Genomic DNA, 22,380 nt, shown 5'->3' on the forward strand with positions numbered 1-22,380 from the left:
TCACCGTTTCTCGTAGTTAGATATTTACGTACTACTGTAACTCAACTATTATATGTTCTCACTAAAAGACTTTATGGTTGTTCGATTTAAGTATATTTGGTGCAAAATAGCAATTTTCAGTTAGTAAGGTGTACCTTAGACACCACAAAAAGGTTAAATTAGTAATTCTTTAATCATTTAGGATGTTCGTAATCAAATTTATTTTTTACTTAAAACTAAGTTTATACAGAGCATCAATATCATACAGATTTTTACTTTATACACATCTATCAAGCATAATAAGATATTTGTATTCAAAATTCCCACTTTTGAATCATTAGAAACAAATTATAAGATTTAAGTTGATTAAATTTATGGTAAATTGATTTTATATGTGTTTTAACCGTTAGTTTTCTTACAACAACTTATACCGGTTTTGATTATTATGATTTCCAATAATCAGGAAATTAGAATATGAATAAGTTGTAGTCAATTGAAAATCGACAAAAAATGCAATAATCATTTGATGCACGCCCTGTTTTACGTTTATAATCGTTATGGTAATTCTACATTTATTATTGTTATTTTTTTTTTCTAATAAGTTTTCATTTTGTTTGCAAAACTCATTATTATCCTAAAAAGGTAAAATTATTCATAATCCATGAAGCTCATTCAAACACACTCAAAAAAAGGCATGTAAATATTACTTAAAAAACCGGAAAATACATATTTTTAGACAATCAAAAGTAGAATGATGAAGAAGACAGGAACAACACTTGAAACACTTTTACATATAACTCACACCATTTCTTTTCAAATCTCGAAATTAATCATTAAAAAACACCGAACTTAATTGAAATCCTTAATTGGTCCTCCTGCAGTTCTTCCTGATCTCTCCACTGGATCCAGTAAGCGGTTTATTATCACCCATCTTGATCATGGCAGCAGCAAAATCGGAGCTGAATAGACTGGGGTTGCTGCTGTATTGTCTAACAGTAGAATCGGCGGAGCCACCGTTGAAGAGCTGTTGATCGGAGTGGAGCAGACCCTTTTGGTTAATTAAGTTCTTGAAGTAGTCGTTGTTGAAGGACGTCGGAGATTGGATATCAAGTGGTGCCAAATTGTTGTCGCCGGAGCCGGTGGCTCTTGGGCAGTTGCTTCGCCTTGATGTAGCAAATGACGCATCCAAATTGTTGGTTTCGTTGTAAATCCGCGCTCGGAAATTGGTGCACCTTGCCTGCCCGATTGTGTGAGAACCTGTTTTTAGTTTCGAAGCGACGTCGTTAAAGTAGGTTAGAATTCCTGTTGGGTTGACTACTTGGGTAGTTTTGGGTCAGCTTAAAATGTATTGGGTTGATCCATCTAACAAAAAATATTTATGTTTTTCTTTTATTTATAAATATAAATAAATAGAAATTTAAGATACAAATAATATAATATTAAAAATGATATAACTTAAAAAAAAAATAGAATGTAGTTTACAGATAATATTTAGTCTGTTTTACAACATGACTTGATTAATTTAAAATAGCATTCTAATTGGCTTGTTACGTAGTATAAAAGTAAAAAAAAAAAAAAAAAAAAAAAAAAAAAAAAAAAAAGAGACAAGAAGGTTGACCTGAAAGAGCCACCATGTCCTTAGACGAAAGACCGGCCGCGTTAAAGGAAGAGATTAGCTGACTTAGGCTTGATGTGGGTGGAGGAATGCTGTTGTTGGCTGCAGCTTGGCTTGCGGTTCTTGAATCGCGTCTTCCCAATTTCACATTCCAACTAGGTCCTCCAAGCTTCAATTTCAAATTAAACACTAAATTAGTAATTCTATTATAGACATAATGTTTTAAGATGTTCTGTTAAGGTGAGTAGAAGAAAGAAGAAATGGGAACTTATGCTACCACCGTGTAAGGTTTTCATATCTTGTGTGGTAGAAATAAGTTAATTTATAAATTAGCATATAATTATTTCACTAAACTAGTTTATAAGTTAGCTTTTTATAAGTTGTTTTTGTGATAGAAGCTAAAAATTAACTTTTCAACTAGCGTCAAACATGGCCTAAGAATCATATAGGGTGTAAAAGAGCGCTTACGATTGCAACAGAATCTCTAGCAGTAATAGCTAGTATATCAGCACATGAGACCACACCAGGGCATGCTTTTTCAACAGCTGATTTTATGTTGTCCACGACTTCGAAACCTCTAGCTGATCGAAAGTTAGGAGCCGCCCTCTTTTCGCCGGTAAATGAGGATGTATCATCAAGAAGGATTGAACCGTCACATCCCTAAAACCCAAGTTCACAAAAAAATATATATATTTTAATAATAATATTTAAACATAAAAGTAAAAGTAAAAGTAAATGTAATTTACAAAAAATTATAAGACAACATTGATTGCTACATGATTATGTGCCCCACTAGGTTGGACTTCACTTGGTCAATTAACTAACAAATAAAAAGTGAATGCCACCATGCACATATTGAATGATGGTTTTCTAGAAGAATAAAGGATTGGAGATGTTGAATTTTATTATTTGTTTATCCACGTATTTTAATATATGATAATAAACAATTGATATATAGGGTTACACTAACACCATTAGATCATTCTAATCAAGTACCAACTCAACGAGGCAACATTGCAATAATGTCGATGATTAGCACTTTGCATAATTTGATTTGGAAACGTGTAAAATTCATGGATATAAGGAATGGAAATTTACGTTCACAAAGCAATCATGGAAGTGTAGTCGTAGGAGAGAAGCACCCATTCGGGTTTCCTTTGAAATAGCAGATTGCACAGCCGATTTCACCGTTGGAAGAAGCTTCGGGCAAGATCTTGAGTAAAAAGTGGGTGAAAGTTGAGCAGAGACAACTCCAATAAGTAACATAACTAACACAGATTTCATAAGAATATCAAATGAAGAAAACCCCATTTTCTAGTGCAAAGTATTTGTCTATTTGATATTGAGAAATGAGAAGTGTGTTAAATGTTATGAAGATTATGAATGAATGATGTGAGTTTATATAGAGTGATGGATGCATGGCATAATTGGGGCAGGTAACCTAATCGTCTAACCCTATGACTAGATTGCATGGGATTTCAACGTTGTTGAATAGTGAACGTAAAAAAGAAAAAGTAAAGGGATGTGATTTATAATATTAAAAAGTGGAAGGGTTTGATACTTTTATTTGTTCCACAAATCATAAGTAGAAACCGCGCATGGCCGCAATATTCTATGTATTTTCTATTCGTGTCCGTCTTTGGTTCTACTTCGATTAAGATATGTTTTGCGGGGAGGGCGATATTTGCGGTTTTGTCAAAGATAGGGCCCCACACGAAAATATAAAACTAAATTTGTTAATCTAATGTTACGCTTTAGCAAAGGGTGTTATATTTTGACTAATCAGTAGATCCTTAATTATTTTATATTTACCTGATAGTCCTACAATGTATCTTTTTTTTTCTTTTCTTTTTCGTTTTAACGGGTCATGTTGTTGAATTGGTATTATATACAAACTATTTTTATATGGAAAAAAAGGCTACATCAACGTCCAAGTGAACTTTTATTTGATTTTTCTTTTAAAAATTGATAAATTAGGTTTTTAGGGGTAATCACAATAATACCTATTTTTTCAATACAATATTACCTTAGTTCCAAACAAATGAGATAAGGTCGCGGAAGGCTAGATTGGTTGGCTGCAACTGACGTTAGTTTGGGAGACTGCTTTCGTAAGAGACATCTGATAAAGAAAAAATAAAAAATATAAATTAAAATAAATAGATAAGAGTACAAATTTTGTAATCGTCCATAAATTAGAGTTATCTTTGCATAAGCTCTATGTATAAAAAAACATTAGTTTGTGATAAAAATATTAAGTGGTATATGATTGAATGAGGATACCAACAAACAAAAAGGAAAATTTACACATAGAAAGATCACGTACGTCTACATGTAAAATATGGACAATTGTGCAAGTAGTAGAAACATACATAAGAAATAAGTTAAAAGCAAATACTAGTATTGTTGATGTATGAAGTCTTGTCCAACATGTAACATTTGAATCATGTTCATGGAACATTCGAAGTACTTGGAACTAAATGGAGCACTTAAGGTTCATGGAGCATGTGACAAATGAACGAATCATTTGAGACGGGAACAGATCAAGTGTCAAATGAACGAATCATTTGAGACGGGAACGGATCAAGTGTCAAATGAACGAATCATATAAAAGGGGGTTTGGAGCATCTGGAAGAGGTTTGGAGCACTTGGGAGTGATATGGAGCAACAAGGGAACCTTGTTGTACCATCTGTTGAAGGGTTGGGCCAAAAAGGATGTTGTTGCACCAAGGACACTCCTTCTTGCGCCAAACTACTCCCTCTTGCGCTATGGGGGTACCTCTCTTGCGCCATGGAGTATGTTGTTGCGCCAATCATGACCTTGTTGCACCATACATGTTGTTGTTGTACTGCCAAGATGGTGATGTTGCTCCAACCTAGAAGTTATTGCACCATATTTGATGTATGTTGCGCCATCCTTGCACATGTTGCACCATCATGGTGCAAGATGGGCCATTTTGGTTCCTTGATGAGCAATGGTATCCCTGATGAGCCAAGTATACTATAAAGTCCTCTATGATGCTCAAGATTGTTCAAGGATGCTTAAAAGTTGATACCGCTCAAGGATTACACCATGTTGTGCCACATTGATGTATGTTGGACCATTAGTGATCATGATGCTCCACTATGGTCAAGGTGGTCCATCATGTGTGTTGTTGATGCTCATGAGGTGTATGACATGGAAAAATGTTCCAGAGGATGTTGCATGGCAGGATATGATTGGTTGTCACATCCATGGGCCTATAGGCCAATGAGCTTGGCCCATTAGGGTTTTAGGTATGATCCCTCTAAGTATAAATAATCGCTATCATTATATGTATGTAGAAATTTCAAGAGAGTAATCATTGTGAGGTTGAGAGCACTTCTTTGGAGCAGTTAGTAAGAGAGATTTGTTTTTTGTTTTGAGAGCTCAAATGAGGTGTAACATTTGTGTGATTGTAATTATTATTGGAAGTTAATAAAATTATCTTTCTCTCGTTTGTTTGTGGATGTAGGTCACTTTGACCGAACCAGGTTAAATATTGTGTTCACTTGATTTACTTTTTCAGAAGTTTTATCTCCGCAAGGTCACCGAAGTTTGTTTTGTTTTTGTCTGAAGTGTTTAACTTGTTTTGTTGTCACCCAACAAGTACATATGTCAGAAAGTAAGGAAACTAGGGTAAGAAAGCAATGTCGATCCAATCTGATTTGAAACTCGTACAAAAAAAAGACATTATTAAAAAAATTAGTAAAGGAGGGTGACTTTTTTTTTAATTGGCTATTGTTATAAATTTATTCTTAGATCTTTTTTTGTAATAGTATTAGTTTTTTCGGTTTTACCAAAAGGCTTCTGCTCAACAACGATAGCGCATGTTGCCCTTCCTTTTTGGTGTCAAGGGTTCACGTCTCGTCTGAGACGTATTTGGAATTAAGGCTTCTACCCAGTGGTGATAGCACATGTTCCCCCCCCCCCCCCCTCCCCACTTAGGGTTGAGGGTTTAAGTCTCGTTTGAGACATATGTGAAATTAAGAGTAGTTTAGGATTAGAATGAGTTTGCCATTCAAAAATAAATAATTACTTGTTCGTTTTATTTTTCTCTATTCTTATTACTAGATAAATATTTTCTAGGCAAAATATTATTATTTTAAAATTATAAAACAATGAGACAAAACAAATAAAGGAAACGAAAACATCCAATTATGAATTTTTGACGTTCAATTGTTTCCTAGCAACACAAATAACGTTTCTTGAATCATTTTCTAGGCTCTAACAATAAGGATTTCAAAACTTGTGATATTAAAGTTTCAGGTTATATATAGGAATGAAAAAAGAAAACTCATAAAATAAAATTTTTTTATTAGAAAACTAACATGAAATATAAGTGAAGAACAATAACGAAATATTACAATGTACATGAATCACAAACCAAATTAACACGAATAAAAAAATCATAAATTAGAATCGGTGAGGCTATAACATGAATATAAGATCGATTTTTTTGAAGGATGCGTGAAATTATATATCATAAACGATGTATTAAGAAATATTGAAAATCAAAATCAAAAAACCGAATTTGAAATCAGAAATCAGAAGATTGCATGAAAAAAAAATCATAATCGATTTATCATGAATCAATTTTTTGTAATTGTTGAAAGAATCATAATGGATTCATAGTCTTTTGATCGATCGTGGTGAGAGAACCAATGTGATAATTACTCTAGAACAATCAAAAGTCCATTAATCTTCTCTATTGATTTTGTTTTGATTCATTTTTCTTTCTTTATTCGCTTAATAGTTACAAAGACATACCAACTTTTTTCTATATTAACCTAATAATATATGACCCTAAAAAAATTTGGAGGCGATAAAGTCACCACCCAAGTTACCCCATCTATCGGCCTCTAAGAAAGTGAAACTACCCCACAAGCTAATATAATGAAAATAAAGCTAGAACCTAAACTGTATAGTTGCTACTCACTTGCCCGAATTTTAAGCTTTTCATAGTTTCGTATGTTCAAGTAAAACATAGATTAAGGGTGTGTTCGACACGGAGCGTTTGGAAGCGTTTGAGAGTTTCTAGCTTCTAGCGTTTAACAAAACGCTTCGTTTTGAACAGAGAGGGTAAATTTTTTTAAATATATTTTTCATGCACCAGCAATACTTGTTATGAATTTATCCGCCCGTCCCCGATTGAATCTTTTTTTTTCAAAGCCCCTGAACTATGGTGAAGTTTGTCTTTCTTGATCCTAGTGTCGTAAAATAGATAAATGCCACATAAATTGTTCTTATTCCATTCTATCAATCTTTGCAACGTCGTTTATACAATGAAATTTTATATATGTATGTATTGATATATTAACTAGTTTATAATCTGTGAGAAACACGGTTACAAAATTAATTATTTTTTTTCAGTAAAAACTAAAAATTATTAATAAATTATTTTAAATAAATTGTTAATTAATAGATATTTATTTAGTTATATAAAATTATAATCGTTTGATATAAATAAATAAGTGAAATTATATTACTTTATAGTATATATTAATTTTATTTTAATATTATTAATTTAATTTAATTAAAGTAACAAATTTGAAATTTGAAATTTAAAAGGAATAATCAATAGGTTGACAACTGACATGATACTAATTAGAAGACTGATGATACTTGACAAAATAAAAATAAAAATATTTTTTTATTAAAGTAGGAAGATTTATGTGTACATACATACTAGATGCGATACTCGTGTACTACACGAGTTTATTAAAAATAAAAATTTAATATCAATAATTAGACATTAAATATTTTATAAAATAATATTTTTCCATAACATAATTTAATCTCTTGGAACATTTATAGAAGAAATCAAATATTCTCTAAAACATTTATAAAATTTTATTATCGAATTAATAGAATGATTCTCTTTCTTTATGAACTCATTAGAATTTTTTGGCATTTTATTTAAAAAAATTGTAAATTCCTAAAAAATAACAAGTAGAAATAATTAGTTTTAAAACCACCATAAAATTGGCAAAACTCTTGAGAATTTGACAAGGCCAAAAAAACACCATTTATTAGAAATGATTTATCGTATAGAAGTCAAAACTTAGTTGTTGTAAGTCAAACTACAACTTTGTTAGAAAGTAGGTTATGTTTGGCGATGCTGTTTTCTTCGTTTATCTTTAAAAAAGTTTAATTAGGTGCATGTGAAGAGAATAAAGGTAATGGTTTGATTTTTTTTACGTGGAAGAGAAAGTATTACATACTGCTTTTAAATCACAATGAGTTGACTAGTTATTTATCGTTTTATTAATAAAGATCTTGGTTTTGATCTTGTTAAATGTTTTTTGATAACTGATAAGTCTTCCTAATCTTTCACAAAATGCAAATCACATAAAAATTAGGGTGAGCAAAAACCGAACCGACTAAAGAAAAACCGACAAAACCACAATAAACCGCAACCGAAAAACCGAAACCGATTAAAAAACCAATGGTGCGGATTTAATTTTTGCAAAAACCAAAGGTCAACGGTGCGGTGCGGTTTCTATCCTAAAAACCGGTCCATCAAAACCGAACCGCACCGCAAGCGTGTATAGTAATAAATAAATCAACGTATATTATATACATTCTATTTAAAATAGTTATAAACGATAATATATTTATTATATGTTTATTTTGTGTTTGTATAAAACTATATGGGGTGCAAAAGAAATGTTCTATTGTTAGTCAAACTTACTAATCGATTACATGTAATAAGCTTGTAACAAATTATGTCAAAATCAACCAACCTTCAATCATTAATTAGTTTGTGAGAGTGGTCACAAGTTGTATTTTAAGCGACTTACAATTTTTGATTATGTAATTTTGTTTTGAGTTGAAAATTAATGTATTAAAAAAACAGCACAATATAAGCTTATATGCACATGGTTTTCAGTTCTTAAAGTTTTAAAAAACCGCACAAAAAAAACTGCACCAAATTCTTAACACGGTTTAAAAACCGAAACCGCATTTAAAAACCGAAAAACCGAACCATTGCAAAACCGCACCCAACGGTTTTAAGAATGCAAAAACCGCACCATGCGGTTTGCGGTTTGGTTTGGTCTGAAAACCGCACCATGCTCACCCCTAATAAAATTAACGATATATTTAATTGTGGATTTTTTTTAGAAAACGTTTTTAGAAAATAGGATTAGGTTCTCATTTTCTTTTTTTAACGAATTTTTTTAAAAATGTGCTTAGTTGAAACAAGCTGAGTTTTCATTTTACACTTTATAATTTTAGAAAACTTTTGGAAAAATGTAAAAAATAACTTTTCTAATTTACATATAATGAAAAAAAATTATTTTCTAAGAATATTTTTAAAATTGAATCAACCAAACATCTTTTAAAAATTTTTATTTTCATTTGAAATTTTACATGTAAAACTAATTTTTTTCCACAACCTAATATAGTTTACATTTCTTTCTGCTACCCGATCTTTGGTAGAAAAGAAAACATTGATTTTTATTTTTATGAAGTTTGGCAATTTAATAGTTAATCAAGTCATGTTTCGAGTTTACTATATAATGATATGATATGGTATGATATTATCTGATTATATGATATTTATGTAACATGATGAGTTGATATTTTTTATGACATGATGGTTAAGATGTATGTTGCTATGTGGTGTCTCATATGTTTGTCTGATCATCCCATCGTGGGCTTCTTCCAATGAATAGTCCAGGTAACACGCTGTACAAAGTTGACAAAGGTAGGTTAGAAAGTCATTTCGAGGGTCGAACCCCGATATTGCTTTCTGGTGCTTAAGTTAGATGTCATATTTAGGGAATGGATATGGGTTAGATAGAATTGCAAAGAGTATGCTTACGTTACTTGGATTGGTTGGAACCTTGCTTTATAGTTAGTGCTCGGACCAGTTCGTGGTTTCTTCTTCTGGGTCTTACGTTGGTCCTTAGGTCGTAAGGGTAAGACTCTTTTATTAATAAATAGTTTTTCCTTTCCCGTATTTCATGAGGATGCTTTATAGGTTGTGTATGGTAATCGTGTGACTCTTGCTATATGTCCTCGATATCGTATTTGTGGCGGTGTTACCAGGTCGGGCCCGGTAGCTAACCTGGTATTATGTGGGTTGTCGTCTATACCCCATTAACCCCACCCCCAGCCTAATTGTTATAAAGTGTTGTCGTTTTATAATAATTGGGCTTAAATGTTCATTGCCCTTCTAACTTATCTAGAATAGTCAATGTACGTTGATTTTCCCACGTGCCTAGATCCTTGTGAAGGCCTATAGGCACCTGAGCGTTTTTGTAGCAATTGGATTTCCCGCTTCTCCTTTCATAAATGTTTGTCACATCTTTGACAATTTTTTGATTCTTCTTTCCTTTCTTTCTATTCTCTCTGTTCTTTCTTCCTTTCGAATCCTCATTCGTATTGGCAAGAGAATGTCTCGTTTGGTTATGCCCGTCTTTCACTCTTACGTTACTCGTGAATGACTAGACCGAATTTCTGCAAAGTATCATCTTATTGATGAAGATGGCATTACCCTTCTTGGTCCTAATGCAATTATCATTCATCCACCATCATGTAAGGTTGGATTTACCTTTATTACTTTGAAATCGGCCTTCGTATGACTCCTTCTTCCTTTTTCATTTCCATTATCAAAGCATATAGGATCCATACTTGTCATTTGAAACCTAACCTGATTTCAAAAGTTATATGCTTTGAACTGCTCTATCATGCCTCGCTTGTTGTTCCTACCGTCACTTTGTTCTAGTATTTTTTTTTCCATATTTGTAACAATAGGTCCTATTATTATTTTCATTCAAGGGGATGAAGTTTCATTGAGGGTCTTCCCGATTCCATCAAAAATTGGAAAAACAAATTTATTTGGTTGAATGCTTCTTGCTTTTCTTATCGAAACGAATTTCATCCTTCTGGAATGATTGATTATCAAAAGCCTAAAAGGACTAGGGATTTGGTCCATAATATAGATAGGATTTCTCGTTTCAATTTTATGATGAAGAAATTCCCTGAAGCCATTTTGGGTCAAGTTGTTATGAGTCTGTATTGGTTCCATACTTGTCATTTGAAACCTAACTTGATTTCAAAAGTTACACACTTTTAACTGCTCTATCATGCCTCGCTTGTTGTTACTACCATCACTTTCTTCTAGTATTTTTTTCCATATTTGTAACAATGGTTCATGGTATTATTTTCGTTCAAGGGGATTAAGTTTCATTGAGGAGGGTCTTCCCGATTCCATCAAAAAATGGAAAAACAAATTTATTTGGTTGAATGCTTCTCGCTTCTCTTATCGAAATGAATTTCATCCTTTTGGAACGATTGATTATCAAAAGCCTAAAAGGACTAGGGATTTGGTCCATAATATAGATATGATTTCTCGTTTCAATGTTATGATGAAGAAATTCCTTGAATCCATTTTGGGTTAAGTTGTTATGAGTATGTATTGGTTGCGTCTTGGCGTTGTTCCATTTTACTTGTCCATGGCCCATGTATTTTCCTTTATGTATGTTGTTGTTACGTGTTTCACTTGTTTATACCGACTCTTTGTTGCTTTTGTGTAGATGGAAGTCGATTACCATTTCTTTTGTCTGATTTTGTTGAGGGTAAGGTTGTAGCGTGTGAACTTGGCTCTGATGATTTTGACAATCCCATTATCAATGATAACTTTACTTATAGTGGTAGCAATGGTAGTAATACTCAAGATCACGAAGAAGAGGATTCATAATCGTCGATTAAAGTGCATGACTCCTATAATGATACAAATGATGCTCGTGCTCCACCCGTTTCTTCTAGGGTTATGGTTATTTCTGATGATGATGGTGATGGTGGGAGTGGTGAACAACCTTTTGTTCGTCGCAAAATAGGTAGGGATTCTATTGTCTTTTCCGCATTAGAAGCTGCTTTTGCTAGTGGTGAAGATATTAGTGATAGGGCTCTTAAGAGGTCCCGTTCCTTGGATCCCGATGCTTTTCATTCTTTTGCTAGTACCCTTGGTGTGGTCCGTCCTTTTTTGTATGTTTCTCAATTGAACGCAAACAATCCTCCCCGTTATGCCAACATTCCTCATCCTTTTGGTCATATTTATATCTCGTCCTGGGAATATAGGCGGGAGCAAGGTTTAATGGATCCAAAGGTTGTTATTCCCTTTTTTTAGAACTTTTCTTCACCAGACTCCCGCTCGAGTGTTAGCTCGTAGAGAACATGGTTTTAGGTCAAGAAGTTATGTCGTGGCTTGACGAAAATGAGACATTGCACTTGGAGAATGGTACCCTTCGAGATGAATTTAAAAAGATATTTGAACTTATAACTATTGGATTAAGGTATCTAAGCCAGTAACTAAATTGTATATTCTTGTAACTAGAAACAAAAAAATCTTTTTGGGGTTGCCCTCATAACTAGAACTTGGTTAGAATGATATTTGTAAAAAGAGTATAATTTCTTAGATTAGTATATGACTGATAAACTAATTAGAAATTATGAGGAAATAATTTGTTGATATATTGTAACGCCCCGATTATCAGGGATGGAAGTAAATGAAAATGTATTTAGTTGAAAGATCTTCTCGACGAGTTGGTTGCCCTACTCGTCGAGTAGCAGTGAGGTGGGATCGCGCATTTAGTGGTCTACTCGCCAAGTCCATAAAGGGACTCGACGAGTAGGAGTTGGCAGATGAAACCCTAAATTTCGGGGTATTTCACCCTATTTAAAGGATCATTGGCCTTCCCCAGCCTCCCCTTCACTGCTTCTTGTCCCTCTAAAGCCTTAATCGTGTGTGTGCTCATTTTCTTCATTCTTAAGCTTGGAGGAGGATTTTCTTGGAGAAAAGGAGCTTGGAGATCAAGCATTCAGAAGCAAGGAGCTTGAAGGACCTGAAATCTATTGTATTTAGCATCTCCTGGAAGGTATAAATCGTTACCCTAACCTCATTCATTCTAGATCCCCTCTTTGGTCAAATTCTAGGGTTTTCATTATATGATTGGAAGCTATTCTTCTTTATAATCTCAGATCTGAAGTTGTAACTTCAGAACAAAGCTCCTTTGGGCTTCTTAATACATAAAGTTTCCAGTTTGTGCAAGAACGAGACTCTCCCAAGGTGTAAAGCTCCATTGGAAGCATATATTAGTCATTTAGGGCCTTTAGAACCTTGCATGTGCATAAAGTTTGCAACTTTACGTGATAAACATACCTTAGAAGCTTGGATCTGTAATCTGGAGCCTTGCCATGGCTTAAAAAGCGTCTGCATGGATGAAGGTCTGCGAGGACTCGGCGAGTTGAATGAACAACTCGGTGATCCCGATGCAGATGGCCATGAACTCGACGAGTTGGATGAATAACTCGGCGAGTCCGTTGAAGTTTGCCTTGAACTCAGCGAGCCGTTAGAAGACTCGGCGAGTCGACTAGGGTTCTCCCAATTCTTGGACACGTATGAACTCGGAGAGTTAAAGGAGAACTCGACGGGCCAATCAAGGATTTCACAACTTCTCGAGTTCACGAAGGACTCGACGAGTAGGTGAGCTGCACTCGACGAGTAGAGTCAATGTAACATCCGGATTTTACCAGGTATCTTGTAAATTTAATTTTGTTGTATTGTGAGGTGGACTCGGCGAGTTGGAGCTTAGACTCGCCGAGTAGGGACGCGGATTTGGACAATGGAGCGCGCCTGGACTCGGCGAGTCCAGGATATGGACTCGGCGAGTCTGCGCTGTGTTATGAAACCCTAAATTTCCGGGTTTGAGGCTTATTTAAAGGGCCTTATGGCCGTCATTTGTGCTCACCCAACCCTCAGAGAGAGACCCTTGTGTTCTTGAGCGAGTTGTGAAGAGAAAGGAGCATTTCTTGACCTTGTATGTGCTATCTAGCAAGAAGAAGGAGACTCTAGGCAAGAGGAAGCAAAGGAGGTTGCTATTTCATGGATTGGGGGCTTAGATCATCCATCTTGAGGTATGATCTCGGACTATTTTCTGTTTGGTGAAGCATTATTCGATTTAGGGCTTGTGATGGTCATTTAAGGGATGATTTGATGCCAATGGTTCCCTCCTTGAGTTGAGGTTATGGATCTGGATCCATAGAGGTCCAGAGAGCCTCACTCATCAAGCTTTATGTGTAACAATGGAGTCTATGACCTTGTGTTGTAGTAGTTGAGTCAAAAACATCATATATGGTCACATAGTGGTTGTATGTGCATCAAGATTGTAACTTTACGTGCTAAATGGGCTTGGAGGGACTGGATCTATGGATTAATGGACTAGATCTGACCTTAAGAGCAAGATTGAGTCAGTGCATGGCACGGACTCGCCGAGTCCGAAGAACAGACTCGGCGAGTAGCATGAAGGTTGCCCGACCACACAGTGAGTGGTCTTGCCGAGTTGGGGAGGGTGGACTCAATGAGTCAAGAGGGAGTCAGAATGGACAGGTGGACTGAGTCAAGCTGGACTCGCCGAGTTGTTCTTGAGACTCGGCGAGTTGAGTCATGGTGGCCCCACAACTCATGCCAGGTGGAACTCGTCGAGTCGAGTGTATGCTCGACGTGTCAGGGGAGGATTCCAGGGAAATTGGTGTATACGCTCAGACTCGCCGAGTCGCCATAGTGCACTCGCCGAGTCCGGTCAAAGTTGATCGTTGACCGTTGACCAGCGTTGACCTAGATTGACTTGTTATAGTGTGGTCAACCCTAGTTGGGAAAGTGTTAATTAGAGACGTATTGTGCTATAGGGGGACTACAGCTCGGCAGATCGAGTGTTTAGCGATTTCAGGTTTACGATTTACCGAGACACACGAGGTGAGTCTTCTCACTATACTTTACCTTGAGTAGGTAACCAGAGTTATGTGATAGAGTATTTGTATGCTATGTATGTTATGTGTTGTACTGCATTATTTCTATGTGATTTATGCGGTGCATGTTTATCAGAGCTAGAACCTGAGGGTTCACAGAGTTTGGGTGCACGGACCCACATAGTTATAGCCTAGAGTGGCTAATATGTGTTACATGTGGTATTTTGGGGAACTCACTAAGCTTTATGCTTACAGTGTTGATGTTTTGTTTCAGGTACTAGTGACGACCGCGGGAAGGCGCCGGCTTGATCCGTATACACACACGTTCGGAGCTTGATATTATGATCTTGGGATTTTGTATTGTCATGTTTGGATAATTAAAATGGTTGTTTTTATGAATATCAATGGAATTATGTTTTATAAAAATTTAAAAAATTTGTTTTGAAATTCTCGGTGTTACAGTCAACATGGACTGTTGACTTTGTTTTTGACCATGATTTGACCAATTGACTTATGAGGGTATTCTGGTAATTTGGATATTTATGAAAAAGGATTTTATGGTATCTATAGGTAGTGAAGTTCGTGTTGGTGATCCGGGAGTTGAAGCTTTCTGGTTTCAGACATCAGTTGTGAGGTGAGCTCTCCTCACTATATCAATAGGGTCTAAGGCATCAATGCCGCCCCTTATTGGATTAGTATTCGGGTTTATTGCATGTTATGCTTATTGATTTACATCCTGTTAGTTAGGATGGTGATATGCTTAGTGACCTGGTTAGGTCGATATCCTAGAATATAGGATGATGCTATATTAGTGACTGGTTAGGTCGGTATCTTGGTTATAGGATGTTGCTATACTATTTGATCTGTTAGATCGGTTGACTGTTATATATGCTAGCGTATGATATGTATGTGCACATGTTTGTTGATTGGGGGTTGGGTTGAGGCGATCCTGCTTTGTGCTGAACGCCAACACACCCAGGGCGGTCCGGATAGACTACAGACCCCGAAGGGTATGTTAGTCAGACCGAAGGCCCGACGAGCAGTTCGGATAGACTGGAGGCCCGACGAGCGGTCCTGATAGGCTGAAGGCCCGACGAGGCGGTCCAGACGTGTCGAAGGCTCGGAGAGCGGTCCAGATAGATTGAAGGCCTGTGAGGCGGTCCATTCAGGCTGAAGGATAATCATGCATGTTGTTTTGTATTTGTTGTTATGTTATGAGTATGGTTTTATGAGGTTGGTATTTTGGAGGAATTCACTAAGCTCTCGGGCTTACAGTTTCAGTTTATTGTTTTAGGTACATCAGTGGATCGCGACAAGGCGATGGCGTGATCGTACACCTCCTTGTGTTTTATCTATGTCTCTGGGAAAAACTTTGATATTATGCATTTGAAAACAAAGTTGTAATGATTTTTAATGGTTTGAAATGTTTTAAAATTTTTAAATTGGTTTGAATTTTTGGGTGTCACATATATTATCAAATACTATATTAATTGAAAATAGATAATTGATTTGTTAATTTATTATGTAAATTATTAAATTAATATGAAATCAATTATTAAATGATTGATTCACTAATTTATATGATTAATAATTTAATGTGAAATCAATTAGAATTAATTAATTATTAATAATTATTAATCTGGTATTAATAATTATTAATCAGAACTAATCTGGAATTAATTCAGGATTAGTTGGAATTAATTAAAGGTCCAAGGGTTGAATTGTAACTGTTCATAATTGAGCAAGGAATGAAGATTCTAGAAACCATATAAGTGATGAACGAAATTAGGAAGGATTCTAGGGTTCCAGAAGCCTCTGGATAATTAATAATGAAAGGATTTGAACTGAGATTAAATTTATTATTTAATCATTCAAATCTTGCTTTGTCCTTAAGTTATCTAAACTATAAATAGGACCCAAGGCATATAATTTTCGTTCATAAGATTACCTAGAGAATACTCTGGCTGAAAATATCCTTTCCCCTCTCTCCTTTTGTCTTCTAGTTCTAGGTTTTGGGTGTGAGCCATTAGAGGCTCCATCCTTTTGGTGCTAAGCTTTCCAAGACCTACACTACAAGGATATTGAAGTGATTTGTTTACTATACCAATCTATCACATATCCAGTAACACAGGTAATCAGAAAGATCTACCAACAACCATATAACCAGCATAACACAATCCAATAACTAGGAACAATAATCTAATGGATCAGTATTGGTGCCTTCGACCCACAAGTACAATGAGGAAAACTCACAACACAGTCTAAAATGTTAGTTAAACAAATCACCACTCCGGATATAGACTCTATTGATCACCTATACAATAATAGGGACTCAAGCTTCAATATATTACTCAAAGTACCCAATATGACCTAAAGTCAAACTTGGTCAAATTCAACGGTCAATGGGCAAAGTCAACTCCAGCTGGTCACCACGTCGTGGCCACTAAATGACAAAATAAATGAGTCTTAGCCCATCAACCACGCCGTGTGCACTGTGCTCCTAACAACTTAATAGATTAAGTCATTTTGTTTGATCGTAAGGGATCCAAAGCTCAGATATGGTCCATTCTATGGTCCAAGTAGATAAAACTTCCAACTTTATCTCTTTAGACCCTCCAGTAGATAGAGATCTTACTCCTAGGTCTAAATAGGGCAAAACATGACTTAGCTTAACTCATTAAGCACTTTCTATTGAAGACTACTAGATCCCCATTTCCAGAAATGTTTTTAACATCAAATGACAACATAAAAAACCCTACTTTCCAGACATGCATGTTGCATGTCTTGGACCTTTATTAGGTCAAAACAAGGGTTTTTTTACCCAAGAATCCATGCATGGAAACAAAACTCACTAATAATTTAGATCCACTGCACCAAATACCCTAAAGGGCATGGAATTGCAAACTTTATGAGATCTCACCACCTAACAATCAAGAACATGAAGATTTAGGGACAAAGAGTCTAGAAAAGTGCTCAAGGTAAATGGGAAGAGTTGTTTGCTGGAACTTAGCTCCCTTCTTATTCCTCTTCTTCTTTCAATGGCTTCAAGGAACACCCAAAACAAGGTTAAACAAAGGAGTCGAAGATTAGGGCTTCACAAATCTCAGAGAGACTGAGGGAGGCTGAGGGTGAGTAAACCCTAGCCTACTTATTCCTTTAAATATGGAGAAAAACCCAAAAAAAGGTTTTGATCATTTTACAGCTGCCATGCCGTGGCCACATAATGTCATGCATTGGTAGCCCAAAATAAACCTGTAATATTTTTCGAAGAGCCACATCGTGGTGCCTTCCTCCGCGCCATAGCAACCTTAAAATGCTTTAAAAAAATTGCAAATTTGAATTACCTCAGGATCTAGGTGTTATATTATAATTGTTCAATAGTAGAACAAAATAAGACAATTCTAGAACAATCCAAGGGTGGAGAGTTTTGGAGGCTCTTTTACGATTTATGGAAGCCTCCTGGATACATATAAGGAAATGATTTAGATTGAGATTAAATCTATTATTTAATTAATTCAAATCTTGCTTTGCCTACAAGTTACCTAAACTATAAATAGGACCCTAAAACCAAAAAATTCGTTCATACCTTTATCATAAGGCTTAGGAACAAAATTTCCTTCTCTTCCCTCTCTCTCCTCATCATTCTAAGGTTTTGTGGGGTTTGGATACAAACCATTAAAGGCACTAAACTTTTGGTGCCTGATTTCCAAGGTTTTCAAGAGGGAATTTTGTTTCGTTATTTACTATAATAATCAAAAGGTATGGAAACCCTAAATCTATGTTTATTTCAATTATTATATAGTTCCTTTAGGTTTCTTGATGTTTATATTTTATTGCTATTAATAGAGAAAACATAGATCCCATTAGGTTGCATGTGAACTTATGAGTTAAGTTATTTTCTGCCTCATGAAAAGATTTATAACCCTTAAAACTTATTTTCCGCCTCATGAAAAGATTTATAACCCTTAAAACGTACCGGATCAATCATAACACAATTAATTCTTCAAACTTCCAACCTCTTTCTCCTTCTTTTTTTGTTCGAAAATCACCACCACCAAGGTGGTGGCCGCCATTATGACGATCGATTTTTTTCCCTTATTAATGGAAAATCAAATAAAAAAACATGATGTGATTAATAGAAAACTAATAATGGGAAGTGGTAGTGCCTCTCGAGACGGCTTCGTGGATATAAAGAGCATCAAAATTGGAGTTTGTATGAAGAAGTTACGACTGTTTTAAAAGTACGTTGCTATTTCCGCAAAAGGAAAATGGCGGCGCCACCATGGCGTGGTGTCATTGTAGCCATAATTTTAGGAGATTACGATGCCACCACGACGTGGTAAGGATATAGCCACAATGTGGAGAGATGACAGATGGATGGGACACGTGACATGCTTGTTTGACATGTGGAATCACCAAAGCGACACTTGGCATTCACCATGACATGGGGAATTAAATGCCATGATGTGGCACCAAGTAAACATCCCTATAAATAATAGACTTCCATTTTTCGTGTGCATGTTTGACAGAGGTGTCGGTCGATCGAGAAGTGAAGTGTAGAGTACGTGATCACGTGTAATGAGGAGTCGTAAGTACGTGAGGTATAATCGATTGCTCTATTATTTATGATATCGTAATTGTAGAACGAGGGTCGGGACCCAAGTTAGATTGTCGGGTCATGATACGGTGCTTTTGTATACCCAACGTCATAATTAGATTATTAATTTGAATAATGTGAATGGTAAGACCAGGTTTCGGTTTAAATGGGTGAGTGTTATCGGACTAATGATTTATGGGGTTGAACCATTTGGCAGTTAAATGACGAGACTCGATGAGTCAGGTAACAATAATTACTTGACTTAGTTAATAGCTGAATAAAGAAATATCATAGTAAGGTCATACATGTTCTAAGAACCTTTTATATTACCTAAATAGGTTCGTACAAGCGTTAAGATAGAAAGTGGTGAAGGACATGAGTTCAGGCTAGCAGTTAGACACCACCGGCTAATCATGTAAGTACATGTAGATTTTTGGTTCATAGCGTTGGAAAAGTAAAATACTTTATTATGTGTTTTATGTGAACAAGTGTTGACGTATCTCACTAAGAATACATTAAAGGATAACATAAACGTCAACCAGAATGCAACCTGATCAAGGAGTGCTACCTGGGCGAGTGCCAGACCCGAACCATCGCCCAAGAACCCTCGTGTACTCATCCCCGTATTTCGCTAATAAGAGACAACCCTATAGAAATAGGGCCCACGTCTCCAATAGAGAAAAGGATAATACTCTGAATCCTGCCTCCTGACAATGCTGCACCAATAGAAAAACAACCATGCGTGGGGGACGTCCCACCAACGAAAAATATCCACGATCTGCAGGACCTAAAAAGGAAAAAGATATTGTCGGGGATCTGTTCCCCCAAGGACAGGTATAAAAACGCCCCTTCTCCTCCAAGAGAAGGGACGAATAATCTTCTACTTCTCTCCTCCTCTTGAATATAACAAATCTCTTATCTCTTAAGGAAAAAACTAACTTGACCATCGGAGATTCGTTCCGGGAGACCCCCTGGAAGAAGTCTAATGGATTTCTTCTATTGTGTTGTGATCCCCAGGCTTTCTTCTTAAGACGTCAAAGAAAACGGAGTCAAGCCGGAAACATATCACAACAGTTAGCGCCATCCGAATGTGTGCTCAGCGCTACACAACCCGATATACGACGTTACATGTCTGCAATGGCGAACACAAGACCTATCTCATTGCAAAATGATGACACCGGCTCCGCGAGAGAAATACTATTAGCTAGAAAACTTCGCCCTCAATGTCAAGCACTGAGAAGACCAGTGTTGTCACCTAATTAGCATCGTGTACATGGTGCTCGTCGCTTGCCATTATAGACAACAACATGGCCACATCAGAAAAGCTACAACAGCAGGAAAAAGTGCTCATGATCAACAAACCACGCAAGAAGCGTGAACAACACCAAGCAAACCACGATGTAACAATGCTGAACTGAAAAATCCAAAACATCAATTTCTCATCGTAAGACCCGAGACCTAAAGACTGGAATCCCAAAGACCCACTTCTTATAACCTCTTGTATACGTCCCAAACAAATCCACCGAGTCTACATACACAACGACAGCAACACAGACATTCTATAAGAACATTACTTCTGGAAACTACTAGAATCTTGGAAGGAGGAGTTAAAGCCCCCAGCAGGCAGACCATTGGTAGGTTTCATAGGACATAGCTTGTGGCCTCTTGGAACAATACACCTCTCACTCACGCTAATCAGCCACGACAGAAGAGAAAGTAGGACACAAACCATCGAATTCTTTGTAATACGCCACCCAACAGAACAAAACATATTGTTAGGACGTTCGACACTCTTCGAGATACAAGTCTTGTCGTCGAAAATCCACGACATAGTCAAATTTAGCACGTGGTCAGGATCGGAAACTATCGTCACCAGCACCCCATGAAGGCAGACATGCCACCAAATCGTCGCGACATCATACCTGGTCAGAGCCACTAAGAAATCCATAGCGAACCACTCATCAGCAAATCACGTAATACATAGCGGCAACCCGAACAATCAATAAATATCGGGGTCACTCTCTCGACAGAAACCAAAGATCAGTTGGTTGCACTCCTAATATGATTCTCTAGGGTGTTCGTGTGGCAGCCTATAGATTTGACTGGAGTGGACCGAAAGATCATCGAGCACAGTCTAAACATTATATCGGGTAGCATCTCGATAAATTAAAAGAAGATGGGGCAGGTAAGCGATAAAAATAAGGAAATTAATGACAAGGTTGCGAAGCTCTTGGACACGAGCACTCTTTGGGAAGCAATATTCCCGACATGGATAGAAAACCGGATAATGGTAAAGAAATACAACGGATCGTGGTGAATGTGCATCGTCTATTCCAATCTGAACAATGTATGCCTATAAGACCATTATCCCCTCCCAGATATAGACCAGAAGGTCAAATCCTTGGAAGAATTCCAACTTAAATGTTTACTTGATGCCTACAAAGGCTATCACCAAGTCCAGATGCACCAGGAAGATGAGGAAAGACAACTTTCCACATCGACCGAGGCATGTTCTGTTACCAGAAAATGCCATTCGGCCTTAAAAATGTCGGTGCAACGTACTAGAGCCTTATGGACAAAGTCTTCACAAAACAGATTGGGAAAAATGTGTAGGTCTATGTCGATGACATAGTCATTAAAATCCGCAACAGAACAACATTGCTTCAATACATCGATGAGACATTCCAGACCCTGGCGTAGGCACAAGTGAAAATCAACTCAGGAAAACCCACTTTTGGGGTGGAAGAAAGCCAGTTCCTAGCTTACCAGATAACCAAAGATGGGATTGCACCAAACTAGGCCAACATCTAGGAATTTCTCGGCTCTAGGGCCCCACACAGCATAAAATGGGTCCAAGAAATCAACGAAAGGCTGACAACGCTAGGCAGAATTATAGCCAAATCAGCCGATAAGACCCTACCACTTTTCCATACCCTGAAAGGGTGTGTCAAAAAAAACCACTTCAAATGGACAAAAGAGGTTGACGCGACCCTCTAACACCTAAAGGAGGCTCTCAGTCAGCTACCAATAATGGCAAATCCTTTGTCAGGCGAAAGTCTACAAGTATACCTTGCAACAACCGATGAAGCCATCTTATCAGTATTAACTGTAGAAAGAAAGAAGAAGCAAATACCCATATACTTCTTAAGTAGGGAATTGCAAGGCCCAACTACCCAATTTTGGAGAAATTAGCACTGGCTCGAGCTATATAGCCAGGCAACTCCATCACTACTTTCAAGCGTACAAAATCGAAGTCCTGACTAGCCTTCCAATAAAACAGATTCTGTTAAGACCTGAAAATCACGGTGACTGGAAAAATGGGAAATAGATTTGGGGGAGCATGACATAGACTACCGCCCGTGGATCAACATTAAGGCCCAGACCTTAGCATACTTCTTAGTAGAGATACCATACACA

General features: G+C 36.5%; 1 protein-coding gene across 1 annotated transcript; it reads right to left on the minus strand.

Annotated features, from left to right (window-relative positions):
* Positions 1-658: 658 nt before the first annotated feature.
* Positions 659-2,962, minus strand: PRX52 (Peroxidase superfamily protein). Its single transcript, XM_078969641.1, has 4 exons — positions 2,693-2,962; positions 2,063-2,254; positions 1,598-1,763; positions 659-1,236 (listed from the first exon to the last, which is right to left on the minus strand). Exons 1-4 carry the CDS (start codon positions 2,903-2,905, stop codon positions 842-844), a joined length of 966 nt encoding a protein of 321 aa, XP_078825767.1. The 5' UTR covers positions 2,906-2,962; the 3' UTR covers positions 659-841.
* Between the last annotated feature and the right edge of the window lie 19,418 nt (positions 2,963-22,380).

This window comes from Lactuca saligna, chromosome 8 (genome assembly GCF_052625555.1).
Source record: "Lactuca saligna cultivar CGN05327 chromosome 8, ASM5262555v1, whole genome shotgun sequence".
In the NCBI taxonomy this organism is placed as follows: domain Eukaryota; kingdom Viridiplantae; phylum Streptophyta; class Magnoliopsida; order Asterales; family Asteraceae; genus Lactuca; species Lactuca saligna.